Source organism: Orbicella faveolata, unplaced genomic scaffold (assembly GCF_042242905.1).
Source record: "Orbicella faveolata isolate gen_17 unplaced genomic scaffold, um_ofav_v1 contig_35, whole genome shotgun sequence".
Taxonomy (NCBI): domain Eukaryota; kingdom Metazoa; phylum Cnidaria; class Anthozoa; order Scleractinia; family Merulinidae; genus Orbicella; species Orbicella faveolata.
In genome coordinates, this window is record NW_028301564.1 from 24,469,886 (window position 1) to 24,487,692 (window position 17,807).

Below are 17,807 nucleotides of genomic sequence, written 5' to 3' on the forward strand. Positions count from 1 at the left end.
TGCTTTCTTTTTTTTCTCGTGAGCTGGTAAAATAGCAGAACGAAAGCTCTTCATTTCTCTCGGTTTAGACAGATAGCACACTGACACAAAGTCGTATATGGCGAAACTGCCATCGGGTCTGCGTGACTTCAGACTGGTCTGACGGTGGAAAGCGTTACTGTGATCAACAGGAAGCTCGTTCACTCAGGTCACGCACTCCCTCACTTCTGTCTAAAACGAAATGGTCACAACCCTGAGGCAAAATAAACTTGGATAACCCAGGGGAAACGTCTACCACCGGAGATTACCCCACAAAATGTGAAACAGTTATCAATGCACACAAGTCACGGCATAACATATCGACAAAATGTAATTTAGCGTTACGCACAACATATTGACAAACAAGAATTTAGATTCCCTGGACTTTTATTTTCGAGTATCAATTCACTTTAGGTTACAAAACATATAACATATATTTGTTTCGATTTAGAAAGAAATAGATTAATCCGAGTCAACAGCAGCCAAATTTTAGTGAATGAAACAAGGAACAGGGTGAACTTGTGACATGGGGTGCGCTGAGACTGCCGGGACGAGTAATTAACGCACAAACTCCGCCAAAAAGGACAATTTTAGGCCAATTAAGGAGAGAATATTTCATTGCATTGTCTTGTTTGAACAGGACAATGAAACGAAGAGAGCAACGAAAACCGCACGCGTCGCTCGTACTGAGGGGCTAACAGAGCAGGGGGAAGTAAAGCCCTTGAAAGTCTTCATATGACACAAGGTGTCCCGCCTGTTCCTTATCGGTGGGGAAATTCCATACATTTAAAATTGGTTCGCGGGAGCTTTGCGCGCATCTTGTATGTTCATTTACAGTATTTCAAAAATCTTCTTCAGTTCAATCATGAGCTGCCAGTCAGCCTTTTGTAAATCATCTCTGAAGTAATTCTTTACAGCGTCAATGGATTCTCGGCTAATCTGTGAAATATCACGAAAAACGCAAAAATTGTTATTAGAAACGCATTACAAAGAAGTAAAGAGACAGGCGCGGAAGACCCAAGGTAAGTGCGCTCGTTTCTGGATCGAGCAGTCCGATTTCGAGCCCTGGCCGGGGACAATGTGTTGTGTTCTTGGGCAAGACACTTTATTCTCACAGTGCCTCTCTCCACCCTGGCGAATAAATGAGTACCGGCGCACTTAATGCTGGGGGTAACCCTGTGATGGACTAGAATCCCATCCAGGGGGGAGTAGAAATACTCCTAGTCGCTTCATGCTTCAAAAACAGGGATAAGATCAGGCCTGATGGGCCACTTGGCTCGTATGCAGACTTAACCATTACCTTACGCAAAAAGTAAAAGTGAAAGTGAAGATGATAAATAAGAGATGAGCCAGGAGAGGGATATTTGTACCCCACAGAAGTCCCAACATGTGCAATCTGTAGGTTGGCGAAATCAACATATTTCTGTTCACTGATTTCTTGTCGCGTAATATCAATCCCGGTACAGCTATTTCTCCAGGAAGGAATTTTTCGGTTTAAACAGGCTGGCAAGTCTCTCAAGGACATAAAAACGAGCACACGGAAAGAGGCGTTTGTTTCACAAGGCTATACTTTCTGTAAACGTCCAAAATTCAAACTAAACCACGCCCTGTATGTCAACATTTCTTGTATTCTCACCTTGCTCATCAAAAGGTCTGTGTGATCAAAATGCCGGCCGTACATTTTCGGCGCCTCTGCAGGCGGGGACTCGATCTTCACGCACACCTCCATGCCTTTACGAGCCTCAGTGAGCGGCTTGTGGTTGGCTTCGATGCCAGTAACAACCCCGACATCTAAAAACTACAAAACAAAGTCATTTTCAATTAACCCATAGCTCCGCAAGAACTCTGGGTTGGCTATCCCTCACGGAGAATCTTGCTGGGCCCATCCCCCACCTCCTCTCTCAGGGAGGGAGGGGATGGAAGGTCTCCGAAGTTATGCAGCAAATTAAAATGATTGTTCAAAACCTGTTTTGTTTTTAAGTTTCTCCTTTCCAGTTTTCATTTCCTTTGATACTTGTGTTCTTGATAAAAAACGACTTTGTCGTGCAATAGAACGGTGATAATTCAGTGACGTTGGAAAGTAGCGGAGCGTTAGCTTTTGTTTTAGAATTTTATTTCCAGCGTAATGCCATAATAACCCAAAGAATTAATGTATCATACTATAATCAATGAAAGCCCAGATTTTCCCTTTTGAGCCAATCAGGCTGAAATGCAACTTTTCCCGTGCTTTTCCATTATTGTAACGCGCTTGCATCAGTTTAATATTTTCCCGTGCCTGCTCCTGGTTACTTTTTCCCGCGCTACCACCAGTTACAACTTGCTGGTTAAGAGTTTTCATCTGGTTTACTGACCCATTGATTGCTTCCTGCGAAAGGTACTAGGAAACGTCTCAAGTCTAAGTAACACAAACGAGTAGAAGTTACTTCATACTATACTCCGTACTGTGCTACTGACCTCCTTGCTCGGAACTGTCACAGGGGTTCCCTCCTTCACTACACCAGCCTCCACAATCACACCAACCACAATCGGGCCACGGGAGTTGAAGATGTGTTGAGGCAGAATTCGTAGCTTGCACGGAAACACTGCAATGTGCTTAAATTCTTCCCGCTTCTTTTGTTTAAGTTCCTGGTGGAGCGAATTGAATACCATTCAAAATTGTTCGAAAGAGTAGTTCCACTGCACTTTGTTTAAATATCGAAAAGTGTCGCCACAATAATTTACCAATAAAGAATCAGTGTTTTAGCTACTGAATGTAAAAGGTCACGGTATCGCTTGCGTGACTTTTCCTGTGTTTGTTTTGGCTACGAGACTCCTTTTATATAGAGTTATATAGTTATATAGTTTATATAGTTTTATAGAGAGTCGGGACACTTCTTCATTTTGTTAGTAACACTCCACTGACCTCTCTATAAGCTGTAAATTTGTCGAACAAGTGATAGATGATGTCGGCGGCAAATATTTTCACGCCCAGACTGTCAGCCATTTCTTGTGCCTCTCTCTCTATCCGCACGTCAAAGGCCAGGATAACCGCGAACCTAAGTAACGCAATGAAGATACTTAGCAAACTATATGACGAGAAGCATATATGGCGTTTCTTCGGACAACATATACTCTTTTATTTCCTTTCATTGTTTGCCAATATTTCAATTTTAATTTTTTAAGACAATCTTATAACACTATTAATGAAAACTTTTAGGTAAAGTTAATACAGTGTCCCCAATTAGCACACAAGGGCTAAATATATTGACACTTAAATAAAGTGCTTACTTACTTATCTAAACATGGTACCAAATAGGCACGTAACGCGCGTTAAGAGTGTGCTAGATTCTTGAGTCACCGCAAACTCTCTTGAATAAAAGGACCAAGTTTCTCTTCTCAGGTAAAATGTCTCATGATTCTTTCGCCGAAAATCGTCACGCTTAATTGCTCCACAGGTTTTGCCGAGTTATTAACTTGCAGACCTTCCTTACCAGGAAAATTAATAAAGGTATAGATAAAAACACATTTTCAACAATGATTTGCAAATTCCTACACATTCCTTGCATCGCGTAGCTCCATTCATATCAAATGAGTTAAGACGGCCGCCATTTTGAATGTTATGACGTCATTATGTTGGTTAAAGCGAACTGACATCACTCGGCGAACTCAAAACTTGAGATTGGGAATGCCTTAGTTAATCATTTTTTGACCAAATTTTTGGTGTTCACAATGATTTCTAAAACATTAGCGGCGATTTGTTTCAATAACAGACCTTCCTTACATAATGGTATTCACTAAATGACCCACAAAGGGCCAAGAAAACGACTCACTGGCTGTCGTGTTCCAACATCGTGGAGCATTTCATGATGTCCTTCTTGTGAACTGGGCCGATGTTCACTCCAGAATACTATAAAATAAAAATGAAAAAAGGCCTGTAAAGTTGTGATTACTTTCAAATCAGGACAAAATGTTTCACGCCCTCATGAAACTAGTACGATTCTACTGAAACAGCCATAGTGTTGCACGGTTGCTACTCACAGGAATTTTCGAAGTTCGCAGGAATTCAAGCAGGGCTTCCAGTGATCCCAGAGTAGAGGCCTGCACATACACACCACGGTCTGACAGCTTGATGGACTGAAGCGTGTCACGAAGCAAGTTCGACACTTCTTCCTGTTGGGAAGCAGAGTACAGAAAATTATGATCTACTGCAAAAAATAAGATACATAAACGCTGACTAAGTGGTCTTGTTAGTACTAGTAGAGTACAGGAAGTTATGATCTACTGTGAAAAAGATTTACAGCTAAAATGGTTACTTGGTAGTCTAACTAATACTACATCAACGCTTTGATTAGAGAAAAGTAATCGAAATTCTAGGCCAAAGTACTGTACAAATTTAGTTTCTCCTTTCTCAGAGAGACATAGGATGAAACGATTTAATAAAGAACGGCCTCAGTCACGTTTGATAATTATCACACTAACACGAGGGTATAAACTAAACCCGCCACTTCCTTCCAATAGCTGCACAGCTGCAAAAATATTTTTCACGTGCATTTTGGTTTGCCTCAGGCCAGTTGGGATTTCTAACAATGTCATATGCTATGTTCAATTTGAATTATTTGTTTCAGTCGTTTGTTCGGCCCCACCTGCCTTTGTGCTATAAACACTGCCGAGGGTAAATAAAGGTTATATTCGTTTGTTTGTCTTTTATTTACAAACCAGACATTCGCAAACGCGTTTTTCTTCACACGCACATTATCACAACTTGTAAACAGCTGTTAAAGGTGTTGTGACTCACCTTCCAGTAGTCAACCTCGTCTGGTTGCTGAGCAACAAACAGCGGTATACCAGCCAGGGCCTTTTCCAGGTCCTTAGCAGCAATTTTGACCCCCTGGGAAGCAAGAAGCTCTTTGTTGTTGATATACTGGTTCTTGACCCTTAGTTCCTTGAGAGGCTGAGGCGTAAGTAAGGCCCTAATCTGCGTTACAATAGGGCCCTCAATTCCGGCCACTACGACTGTGTCCCCTTCCTTCAGCTTACCATTGATCAAGATCACATCAATTGTAGTGCCAAGGCCGGGCAGTGACTTGACCTACAGAGAAACCAGAGTAAAGGGTTAGGTTGGGTGCGGTAAATAAGACGGATCAAGATATTAGGGTTCGGGCCACGGACGGGGTCACTGTATTCCGTGCAAGACACTCACATCCTTTAGTTTCTCTCTTGTACCGGCGAGTTGTTGGCACAGAATGAGGGGTGACTTGCAATGAACTAGCATAGTCATCTAGGGGGGGGGGGGGGGGGAAGGAGGGGAGATTTGTTGCACTCCCAGAGTACCATTTCGAGTTAAGCAATACTGAATAAAAAGTAAACAGCCAAGATGCAAGCCGCGGCTGTAGAGGTGCTTGCAATCCAAAGTAAAATACGCACAAACAAAACAATACCACTGAAAACACAGTCCCATTCGCAGCCGTTACTTGACTCGTCACGCAATGATTCACCACACCAACTAGTGACTAAAGCGTTGCGTTACTACCAATGTGAGAACACGAATTGTTATATAGCTGGAGTTTTTCCTGCTACAGCGCGCCCATTCATTGGCTAGTTCATGGTCACATGACATCTAACAAAGAAATTGTTTACCGCCAAATGCCATGGGCGGGCAACATTGTGAAAACTAAGACGTCAAACGGGAAACAGTTCACCGTTACCCCGCGAAATGTTGACCGCTGTTGCACGTGATCAAAGCGTGCAGTTGAAGGTGGTCTGATGTTGTCGTTGGAATCTCAGCGCGTTTTCCAAAATTTGCTTTTGTTTTGTTTTGCTATATAACAAATCACTTAATGACTAGTTCTTTGGGGAACAGTGAATTTTGTCTCCCTCGAATCTCAATGTTTTGTGAGACCAAGTCGAGGAAAACATTGAGATTCTCGGAAAACAAAATTCACTGTTCCCCTGGGACCAGTCATTAAGTGTTAAATGTTTGCAACCCTATTTATTGTTTTATTTCATGCTTCAGCACTTTCCTGCTGGAGTTAATAAAATTTTACTTTGGATTGAGATTAATACTGTAAGGGCACGTCTTCTGCCTTCTTATTCAGCGGTCTTGGTTACCTTAAGACCGGACCTCAGGAAAGAATTTTTCGCAAAAACCGTATGGCTCGGAGCGAATCAGCTCTTACCTCCAGCACCATGCTCTGCAATTCTTCAGAAAAGGCTAGTCTTTGAGCGAGTCTTAATTGAGTGAGTTGCACCACTTGTGAGATCAGATCACCCATTCCATCTCCGGTGTGAGCAGATGTGGGTACTAGGGACACATACGATCGAGCATCGGGATTGTTGTAGAAAAGAGCTGCATTCAAGGACTGTGAAGAAAGAAAGGAAGGCGATGTTTAAGGAGTGGCGTCACGGCTGGAACACAACAACAACAAGAAGAACCCGCTTGTAAAAGTTTAACAAGTTGATTTCATTTGGCTTGCTTGTTCCACGCATTCAGTTAGTTTGGGAACGCATGAAACTGGCTACCGCAGTTGTTTGACCAGTTACCGCCTTAGAGACGACCTCCCGCTAGTTATATGCGACGTGCCAGATGCACTTGCTAGAAGGGTGCGACCTTTAATAAGACTCGCCCGCATGATGAGAGAACTCAAACAAACCTGTTCAGCGAACTCTTTCACGACGATCTGCACTCGTTCATCAAACTCTTGTTTAGTGTTTTTCTTCTGTTTTTTGATCGTGTCAAAGATGCCTGAATTTGGACCTCGCTTCCACTCAAACAGTCTGTCAACCTTCAAACAAATTACAGCAAAATATGCCTTACCGCCAACTTTTAGATTTGCATTTCAGGAGTAAACATAAAACATATCAGTAAAACTTGAAATAAACACAGTTACAGAAGTTACAGACCTTGTTCAGTGCCACTATAAAAGGAGTCTTTCTCTTCTTCAACAAGTTAAGTGACTCGATAGTCTGTGGCTCCAAGCCATGCATAATGTCCACCACCAAGATAGCCATGTCGCAAAGGGATGACCCGCGGGACCGTAAATTACTGCAATACACACGAGACTGGTATTTGTAAGTGGTGTAAACAGACGTATTTCCCCGCGCCCACTTGTGAAACTTGGGGGAATGGGCACAAAACGTGCCACAATGACGACGTCCCTCGACTTGACGGAGATCTTAAGGAACAAGCAACAAGAAAACTGGCAAGCATAAAGATCTCAACTGGAAGTTAACTAGAATTTTAAAGCGTTCTCCCGAAATTGCAAAACCACCCCGACCTATAATTCTATAGAAACGAAGAAGTTTTCTATTTCATTCAAAATAGAACCCATATAAAACAAACTACTTTCTACAAGGCGTTTTAATCTTAATTAAATGACTGTGCAACTGACCTGAAGGATTCATGTCCAGGTGTATCGATGATAAGAAGACCAGGCAGCTTGATGTTAAAATCTTGAAACTGAAATAAAGTGCATGTGTTAACAAAACACGTAACTACTGATACGTAGTTGTAGAGATGAAGAAAATTGATTCCCTTTGACATGCATGCTTAGAAAAGTCCTTCTAATATCAATTAGTATGAATCTACTAGGGTTCTATGACGAATACCGTTCTTTTATAGGCTACGCTATTCACTATCTATTCTGTTGTAGATAGCTAGTGAGTAGCCTAGCAGTGTGTGGTTGTTAACAAAATGGCAGCCGCTTCTTTGCCCTTTTCAAAGTGTCTGTGAACAGGAAAAGATTAAAGTTTTGAACGACTAGTAGATTTATACTAAAACAATTAGATTATTCGCTCTCGATTTCGTTTTATAGAAAAACTATTCTATCACGAATGCCGTTCTCTGATTGGCTACGCTACTCCTATCTATTCTGTTGTAGATAGTGAGTAGCCAAGCAGTGTGCGGTTGTTAACAAAAACAACGGCCGCTTCTTTACGTTTTCAAAGTGTCTGTGAAGAGGACTTAGAAGAAATATTGAACGACTAGTAGATTTATACTAAAACAATTAGATTATTTGCCTTCATCATCTATCAGGCGATAGAAGTCTCGATCGAGTTCATAATCGTCTCTTGCACGAAATCTAAGAAAGCTGGCACCATTTCTACTGTGTTGGACTTACATCTTTGATCATCCTGGTCTGCTCTCTGATAGCGTCAACAGGAACCATAGTAGCACCAATCTGCTGAGTAATACCGCCTGCTTCTCCATCTTGGACATGAGTGTGACGTATCTTTTAAAAAAACAAACACACTGATCAGAAAAACTCTCAAAACGTCATTGACATAACCTTAATTTAAAGCGTGCTTCATTCATTATCAGATAAATTATATTCGCAATCTAATGATACTGATAGAAACCCACCTTGTCTAAAATCTTTGTTTTTCCAGTGTCCACATGGCCCAACACACAAATGACTGGAGATCGAAGGTTGTCTGTGCTTCGATTAGCTTCTGCCCTTACACGTCTTTTCTGAAAGAAAAAAAAAAGACAGAACACAATGACTACCATTTTAAAGTTTGCCGATAGGGCAATCTAATTTTAATCCTTGCCATCTTCCTACTTTGGGTTTCTACCACTTGCTCAGTAGTGCTCACTACGATTATACATCACAATGATAAGGAGAGTGGAAGGATGAACAAGAGGGAAGGGGAGGGAGGCCAGGAAAAAAGCTCCCTTAAAAGCAATACAAAGAACCGCTAACCACGCAAAGAACCACAATGTATCTGTTAAAAACTATGTTCCATCTCAGCAACATCAAACGTAAGTTTCCACAATCCTTCTAGCTCTTTCCTTTAGTAATCCGTCCTTCTACTCCCATGTTTTTTTTTTTTATGTTCACTCAAACGAGATGGAGGCTAACTCGATAACCTCGCGGTTCTATTAGCTCCATGTACAAACTATGGACCACTGTCACGTTTTTAATTGTTATATATGAATCTTTTTTCTTTTTTTATGTTAATATTGTAATTTCAAAACTGTAAGTGCAAAATAAAGTGAAGTTGAAGTTGAAGTTGAAGTATCAGTGAAGTAATATCCGAGCCTTCACGGTAGAACTGTGCTGCTGACCACCCAGATGAAGGACTGCTGACAGGAAACAGACTGCTAAGCTCGTTGTTGTTCACTTAGTGAACTATATATTTACTAAATTAAGGCCATGCCCTATAAACTGGATTTTGACGAACACCTCTCTTTGAGGAATCTTGTCCAAATTTCCAACACGCATCACCATCTTCTCTCAAGGGTTTTCTGTGCTAATTGGCAGCATATCATGTCACGGTGATCATACCTCAATTCTTTCCCACACAGTTTCTGTTTTGGTGTCCTCGTCATCAGACTCCTCGTCACTGTCACTCTCTTCCTCCTCGTCATCTGAATCAGTGTCCTCTTCACTTTCCTCACTCTCCTCTGAGTCTTCTTCACTTTCTGCAGCCACTTCTGCAGACGGTTTGACTTCCACCTTCAAAAGAATAAAAAAAACAAAACATTCAACAAATCACTAAATATTTAACTGTCAACGTGTTTAGCAGCACTGTGCTAATTAGGGACACTGAAATAAGCAAACAAATATATTGTAAATTGAACAGAAACTTGTTAAAATCCCAACTGGTGGGAGGCTGACCAGCTGGCTATTTACAAAGCATGAAGGAGTTGAATTTGGGACCACCAAACACAAATCCATCCAGTAACAGGGAGGAGGATTTGAACTCAGGACCTCCAGATCACAAATCCAGCACCCTTAACCATTAGACCATACTGCCTCCACAAATCTTGTACATATAGAATATTGTACATACTACAATATTGCACTCATGAGAAACTACACGGACCCTGTTAGAGGACAGCAGTCCAAATTCTTAACAAGAAAAGAAATCACAGTGTAATGTATTTATACCTTAACTGTAGCTGGTGTTTTAGCATCAGAACCTGTGGGGAAAAGTGCTTTCACTCACATGAAAACTACAAAAATTTTTATACTGTACTTAAAAAATCCTAATATAAGCACCTATCTAAAAGTAATCTCCAACAGATATAAAGTGGCAGTAAATAAAACAAATACGGAATAAATACCTATTTATTGTTAGACTGCAAAACAGTCGTTTTTGGACGTTTTCGGAAGGAGCAAAGCACTGTAAGCATGATCCTCGCGTGTGAAGCGCGCAAGCCTCACATGCCCATAGTGCACATTGTCTGTCATGTAGGAAAGTTAAAGAAAATGACCAAAAGACGACAGGAACCTAATATACTTGTCAACTCTGGAGGTGTGTTACCAATTCTCTTTTTCAGTATTTTTTAACATAAGTCCAAGGTATTACTGTACAATAATATTATTAGACGCATGTAGCACACCTTTAACAGTTGTTTTATCTTCAAGTTCTTCATCAGAATCAACGTCCCAAGAGTCCTTGACCTACAAACAGTTTAGTTGTTTGATTCACCTTTCCACTGATGTGTCAATAGCAACTTTTAATGCATGCAGCACTGATTCTTTAATGAAATCGAGCTACTGTATGATTGTCCAATGTGGTAATCATACTTAAACTGTGGCTGCAAAATACAGCCACTTGCACTTTTTCTGACTTTCACAAAGGTAATGTGAAAACCAAAAAGTCAATACTGTAAAAAGACTAAGGGAAATTCTATATATCTGAATTGCTTACAACTGAGGCCCCATTGGGGCCCACTACGGGTGGGGCAGGGGTCTGAGTATCCCATTAACTTGGGGCCAAAATTTCCTGTACATTAGAGAAATAAACAACTTTCTCTACTCAATATCTTGGGATATCTGTTCAAAATATCCCAGTACTCCCCCCTCTAAACAAAATCTCCTAATCTCATCGATTTGTTACCTAAATATCCCACATCTTGAAAAATCCTAACAGAACCTCATAACTCAAGGGTTTGACTTGTTATGAAGGTTAAATGAGCAATGTTCTATTCAAACTGGGGCACTATTATTTCTAACAATCATGCTGCTCTTTCAACAGTTAAATTCCAAGAGTTTTTTCTATTTGGGTGGTAAAGTGTGTGTGCATTGTTATTGTTAAAATTCACAGGATTTTTAGCTGTGCCACTGAAAAATACCTCATCCTCTTCTTCAGCCTCGTCATCCTTGTCCTCCTCTTGTTCTTCAGTTTCTACATTGTCAGTGTCCTGCTGATCTGTAGCAGAAACTACATGTTATCAAAGAAAAGATACTGGTTGCCTCTCTAAGAAACCTGAACTAAGTAACTGTGGAGCGACTGGTGAAAGAATCATTGATTTTCAACACAACAAACTATAAAGGTTACTAGTTACCATCAGATTTCTTATCATCTTCTTCAGCAATTGTGCCTTCAGAAGTAGTGACTGTTAAATGAATTAGACAAGACAAATTCAGAAATGGCAATGATACTATTAATAGCCACATTTACAGCAAAATGTGAAAATAGGCCTGCACAATTTTGCTTAGTAGATATTATCTCAAGTTTATAATGAATTTAGTTTTAAAAAAAATTCAACATAGTTTGATTTATATTATTTTATGGTTCAATTAGGATGGTAACAAATCTCAACAAAAGAAAACTATGCCTCAAAGCAAACTAGTTTGAAAGTATCATTTTGACTTGACACTCATCTTAAACTGAAAACCTACAAGGTTAGCACAACTGGAACAGACTGTAAACCCAAGCCCTTTCTTTTTGAACTTTATTTTAACCTGTTTATTATAATAGATCTCTTTAACACACAAGAAGCAGCCTACAGAACAAGATAATTAAGATCAAATGTTTATTTTTTTTACCTTGATCTTCAGTAGAACCATCTGGTTGCTCAGTTTCTTCCTGATCTTGTTGTTGTTGTTGTTGTTGCTGTTGTTGTTGTTTCTTGGGTTTCTTGGTACCATATCTGACTGGCCTTCTTACTCCATCTTGTTCTTGCTGATTAAGTGCAGGGATGTCTATCAAACCTACAAAGATACAATTTCCTTGAAATTCATGCATGCTTTTTTTCCCAACATTTCCACAGGACCATAGTTTTGATTGGCATTCACTAATATGTGGTGTTTCCACCTGGTTACACAAAAAAATTGTGATAGTGCATTTCTTGCACTATCACAATTCATACCTTGCTTTTTCATAGAATCCAACATTGCTTGAGCCTGTGCTCTCTGTTGCTTTTGAGTCTTGGTGAGGAACTTCCCTTCCTTCTTAAGTCTCTCTTTCCTTTCCTAAAAACACACATTCATTTCATGGAAATACTCTGTACATGTAAGTCCATACAGGAGACTGGCAGGTGCTTCACTCAGGCTGCTAGATTCAGACTTAAATACGCTGACCATCAGGGTGCTGTGTTGCCCAGAGTTGTGTTACTTTACAGCAACATGAACTCCTGACATTTTTTATTACACTGTTCTGGTGTTTATAGAACGAGGGCTATTCATATAATGTAAAAGGTTACCATTTCCACAGTGTAAAAACATTAAACGTTATTGTCAAATAAATTTCTCAAACTCAGTTATTCTTCAAGTGTAAACAAAGGAAATCATGACTGTGGGGGTGTTTGGATATTTGATCTTAATTAGCATAGATTTTTACGATTTAATTTCTCTGTTTTCTCCTTAGCTTTATTTTTGATTGAGAAGGTATATCAAACACTCAAAGACAGTGTTTGACCACATCTCCACACACCTCGAAGTTCATCAAAAATACTCTGCTGCTTGTCTTATTTTCAACTCTCTTCTTGGTGCTTGGAAATGGGATCAAACGTGGTCTTTCAAATTGAGAACTGGAAATAGCTGGTTATTGTATGCCTTTGTGAACAATAAATTATTAAAAATGTTTTACAGCAGACAGTCTGACTTTATATCTGACTGTATTGGATACACAGAATCCAAGAGCCAGCTTCACAAGTCTGATTGTTCCACATTTTGCAATATTAACTTACTAATGTTCCTTAGTTGATTTGTATCTCTATTCTCACCACTAATATGTTTAACACTGTTTTGATAGTGAGAGGTTTCACTTATGTTTTCAGCAGGAGGACAACTGGTTTTCACAGGCGGGCAAAACTATTTGACCTGAACCTCTTTATAAGTAAAACTTTCCACTAGATGTTCAAACCAGGCAGGCAAATTGTCCTCAGACCTGGTCAATTTGCCTGGCACCCAGCCCTTAATGAAACCCCTGGATAGCATGATGAGAAAGTAAATGTGGATCACCAATGGTAATTAAAGGATTCCTACATTCACATACCTTTTCTTTCTGCTTTTTCTTCTCCTTTCTTTCCTGTTCAAGTCTCAACTGCAATAAAGTATTTAGTAACTTACAACCAAAACAAAATTGCTCTCTCGATACTTGCAATTCAATCACAGGATACATGTATATGTACACTAAATTCACCAGAGTTTTCCAGTCCCTGGCAGTTGGCAAAAATCCACCCAACACCAACCAATAATTTAATACATGTACCTTCTCAAGTCTCCTGTTCTCTGCCTCCTCTAAAGCTCTCTGTTTTTCTTCCTCTTCTTGCCTCCTTCTTTCTTCTTCTAGCTTCAGCTGTTCAAGTTGCTGCTGCATCTGTTTCACTAAAGCTTTATTGGGTTTCTTGACCTTCTTCTCTTCTTTCTCTCCCTTTTTCTTCTTCTTCTTTTTCTTTTTTTCTTTGTCTTTGTCTTCTCCATCCTCCTCACCATCCTGTTCTTCACCTTTGCCATCAAGGTTATCTGCAGCAGGCTTGTCAGCATCAACGTCACCTACATCTCCTTTGACAGTAAGTGCAAGGCTGGGTATTTAAGTTTCTAAAATTGTTTATGCTTGCACAATCAAGTTGAAAAAGCACGAGGATGAATCACTGCATCGTTATTTAAATGTGCTCAAATTGTAACAAATTACGCTTTTGGCATTTAATTGAACAGTTTGGCTACTGTAAACTGTACAGTCAGAGTCAAGAGAGAGGTATTTTATTGATCATTATTTGAATAAGTTGTGTTTAAATTTTTAACTTCCTGTATATGACAGAGTACTATATAATTATAATGTAACTAGTTCTTGGCTTGAATGTGATTTTCCTTCATTCAATCAATGGATTGCATAGTAATGAAAATAGAAGACTAACACTCAACACTGCCTTGAAAATTCTTTAAAAGAAAAAAAAAACATGTTTTAACAAAAACAAATGAACTACTCTAAAGTACTATATCCTGAGAAAGAAAGAAAAAACATTTGAGGAAATAATGGCAATTTGTATACCTGTAGAGAATTCACACTCTGATCTTGAGATGTAACATTGAGACTCTGTAATGTCACAAATGTGTGATTATCATTTACCTGATAGGCTTGGTGCCACAACATCCTCTTGTTCTTTATCTGCAGGTAATTCTGTATCAATATTTGATGCTCCTTCTGTCTTGTCATCTACCTTGGTGTCTATTTCGTTTTCATCCTTCTTAACTTTAGATTTTGCCTTGGCTTTCTCAGCTTCTTTTTTCTTTTTTTCCCTCTCTTTCTTTTCAGCACGTTTCTGTGCCGCTGTTTTGATTATAGTATCTGATTCATCTGGCACTTCTTCAAGTTTCTTTGCTGCACTGTCTGGCGTTTTAGCTGGCTTTACTTTTTCATCTCCAGAGTCATCCTCAAAATCAAAGTCAAAATCTTTCTTATCTTTCTTCTTCTTTTTGGATTTTTTTGCAGTTGAGACATGAGGTTCATCTAAAGTATTATTATCATTTGTTTCTAAGGCATTATCTCCATTTTTGTGATCATTATTGGCAGCAGTTCTATCAGTTTCAACTGTTTCTGTTGTTTCTGAAGCAGTTTCAGCTTGTTTCTTTTTCTTGTCTGTCTTGTTCTTCTTTGTATTTGTAACCGTTTTCGCTAAGTCGTCATCATCATCATTTTCTGGTGGGCCATCATCTTCGATATCAAGACCTTGAAATCTTCCGCCACCACCCTATTTGAAATTATAATGTAAACAAAATATAATGTTCAAATCAGTAAATTTCAGTTTTCACTTGCCCCTATTAAAATGCTACTTGCCAATGTGGTGACCAGTATAGTAATCACAGGACAAATGCGAACAGAGTATGCTTGGATTCCTAACTAATCCATGCTTTCAACTCAATGGTTAACTTATCTTGCAGTCTCAAGTTTTGAAACAGCTTTTGACTGGAAATTATCATATACCTAGGTAACATTTTTATTCAGACGCACAAAACTTTTGAGGCTAATTTTGCTTGCCCACTGGGCCACTGAACCTCTATTTTCACTTGGCCAAGAACAAAATTTACTTGCCCCAGGCAATTGGACCTGGGTTTTTCCTGCCCTGCAAATGAAGGAGCATGTTGAATAAAGTCCTAAGTGATTTTTGGAAAACTTTGAGGCAGCCAGGATTGAAAGACCTCCTAGCAATTTTCACAGTTTACTCTGGTTTAAGTTATTGTCTCAAAAGAACTAGTTATTACTATTAGTTCTTGTTGGACAATAATGAAGACAAAAGTAAACTGTGAAAATTGCTAGGAGGTGTTTCAACGCTGGCTACCTTAACATTTTCCAAAAGTCACTTAGGGCTTTATTCCACTTCAAGTATGTCTCATCATGCAAATTAGACTGCATAGAGCATGCATTGTCTGATACTACAAGTTCCATTTTGTTTTCCAAGTTTAAACACTAAAGTTTCATCTAGTCAAACTAATGACTGTACTGATCTACTGTAGATTGAACAACCTTATATAATTTCTCACCTTAGATTCACTTGTAGCATTTTCTTTGTCTGGTTCACCATCTTTCAATGACTCAAGATCATTCAAAACATCGTCCTCCCTGAGAGTTGCAAAGACAAGACAGTGTGGTTATTTTACATCAATAATGCCTTTCGAAAAACCTCCAGGAAGGGCACAGTGAAAAAATACTACATTTAAACAAGACATTAATTAAAGTGATACTAACAGTAACAGCATTATTTTGTGACTGATACAGAGTATGTATTGAACAGTAATCACAAGAGTGTGTACATAAACATTCGTGAACATGTACTACACAAGAGTCTCAACTAAGAAAAGTCTTTATCTTTGTCTGAATTGATCATCAATCCATCTCATCTATTAGTCAAGAGCTATTTTGAATAATATGGTGAGTGGTACTCAAGTTTGCAATCCCACAATCAAATACAGTTACCAGTAGTTGTTCTTTGATGTAGTGCTTTTATATTCTATTCATTGATTGGCTGGGCTGGGTTAACCTTTAGATGGTTTTCACCGGTCTAGAGTATTGCATGGTTTTCTCAGATATGTCCCATATTGAACACTAATGAGATTCAAATTCCTTATGATAAGCATCACAAAGTGTCCTCATTAATAAAAAGTCACCAAACACACACAATTCTGTTAAATATGAAGTAATATGAAAATGTCAAATAACCCTGCCAAACATGAAGAACTAATTAAACAATACTTGTGTTCAATCCTGGACATAAATGGGTTTTCTTGAACTAAGGTCCAGTAGGTTCTAAACACATGCACTTAACTTAATCTGGTCCACTGTAGCATGGATCACACTAGATAGATGAGAACCTGGCTTCTTCTCCTGGATGGCATACTAGTTCACCCGAGGTCAACCCAACTCCACATTCACATACAGTCAAACCCCTATTAAGTGGCCACCTATTAAATGGCCACCCCTATTAGGCAGCCAGTAATCAATTGAAAGCACCGATGAGGTTTTTTCTATTGTTTTTACCTCTATTAAGCTGCCACTATCCATTTCCTCAAGGGTGGCTGTTAAATAGAGGTTGAACTGTATTTTCTGTAAGCCCGAGACTTTCTTAACCCTCACAAAAAAAATCAAGATTCCGACAGCACATTGTAAGATAACAGAGACAGCGAGATCTGTGAAAGTTGGCTAAAATTCAGTGAGGATGTGTACATTTTAAAGTATCATTTTCACTGTGACTTTATCTTACATTACAAATGGATACCACGGAATGCTGGAGAAGAGTCTCGCTGTCTCGCAAAGTTTCAAATTTTATCATTTGTCAACCCTCAAGAACCTTGTCAGTTCTTGAAGTTAGACCGTTCATATCACAGTTCATCATGCAAGTAATTAAGCTCCCATATCTCCCTGAGCATTACCAATCCAATATAGCTGTACATGTGTACCATGTGACTAATATTATGACCAATGATGCAACAGAAAAATTATGCAAAAAATTATCTGCATTGATTTTCTCTGATTAATTGTTGAAGTCATCTATGATCTTTCACAGATGTCTGGTTTGTTCTGTTTTCCTTTTCCTTGTAAATGTTTGGAAATTGCTCTAGAATAAGTCAGTGTTAATGGCTATTAATCATATCAATTAAAATGATCACCATTAAACACGTGACATGTGCAATATTGGAGAAAGACCATACTTACCAATCCACGTCTTTCTTTTTGCCTCCTTTCTTCGGCTTTCCCATCCTACTTTCTTCTTACTTCGCCCACCAGTGTATCAAGTAAGACTATGACGTTTATCGTGTAAAAAAAAATAAATAACAACACAGGAACCACGTCAAAAGTTGTCGACGATTGCTATCTCTTTTTCTTTCGTAATTTTCCTCTGTTTTCTGTCGTTTCTTTAAACTTCCTTGGATATAAAGTCATCTAGTCCCAAAGGCCGATACTTATATACGACAAATGACTCGAAAGACGCTAAATTTAACTAATGAAACTACACTTATTGTTTTAAAATAGAATTCCCGAAAGATGGAAGTTATTGCATGTGTGGTGTGTAAAATTTTCGTCATGTTCTCGTCCCAGGCTCTCGGAGCCTAATGAGTTCCCAGAACCCCACACTGGCTGAG

General features: G+C 39.1%; 1 protein-coding gene across 1 annotated transcript; it reads right to left on the reverse strand.

The window, feature by feature from the left end:
• Nucleotides 1-387: 387 nt before the first annotated feature.
• LOC110057677 (eukaryotic translation initiation factor 5B-like) lies at nt 388-17,783 on the reverse strand. The gene is made up of 25 exons (XM_089274014.1): nt 17,380-17,783; nt 15,711-15,789; nt 14,299-14,920; nt 13,441-13,733; nt 13,225-13,272; nt 12,098-12,200; nt 11,775-11,939; nt 11,291-11,341; nt 11,078-11,154; nt 10,343-10,403; nt 9,888-9,919; nt 9,282-9,452; nt 8,357-8,464; nt 8,115-8,225; nt 7,386-7,453; nt 6,898-7,039; nt 6,648-6,779; nt 6,174-6,356; nt 4,793-5,086; nt 4,036-4,167; nt 3,828-3,904; nt 2,921-3,053; nt 2,473-2,643; nt 1,655-1,816; nt 388-957 (listed from the first exon to the last, which is right to left on the reverse strand). The coding sequence occupies exons 1-25, from the start codon at nt 17,421-17,423 to the stop codon at nt 850-852; spliced, it is 3,567 nt and encodes a 1,188-aa protein (XP_089130140.1). The 5' UTR covers nt 17,424-17,783; the 3' UTR covers nt 388-849.
• Nucleotides 17,784-17,807: the final 24 nt, after the last annotated feature.

Excerpts from the sequence above, each read along its gene's own strand:
- LOC110057677 (XM_089274014.1), bottom strand. The coding sequence starts at position 17,423 with ATGGGAAAGCCGAAGAAAGGAGGCAAAAAGAAAGACGTGGATTG. Across the intron at positions 11,155-11,290 it reads AGATGATAAGAAATCTGATG|ATCAGCAGGACACTGACAAT; the intron begins GTAACTAGTAAC and ends TTTCTGCTACAG. Across the intron at positions 7,454-8,114 it reads AGACCAGGATGATCAAAGAT|TTTCAAGATTTTAACATCAA; the intron begins GTAAGTCCAACA and ends ACTTTATTTCAG.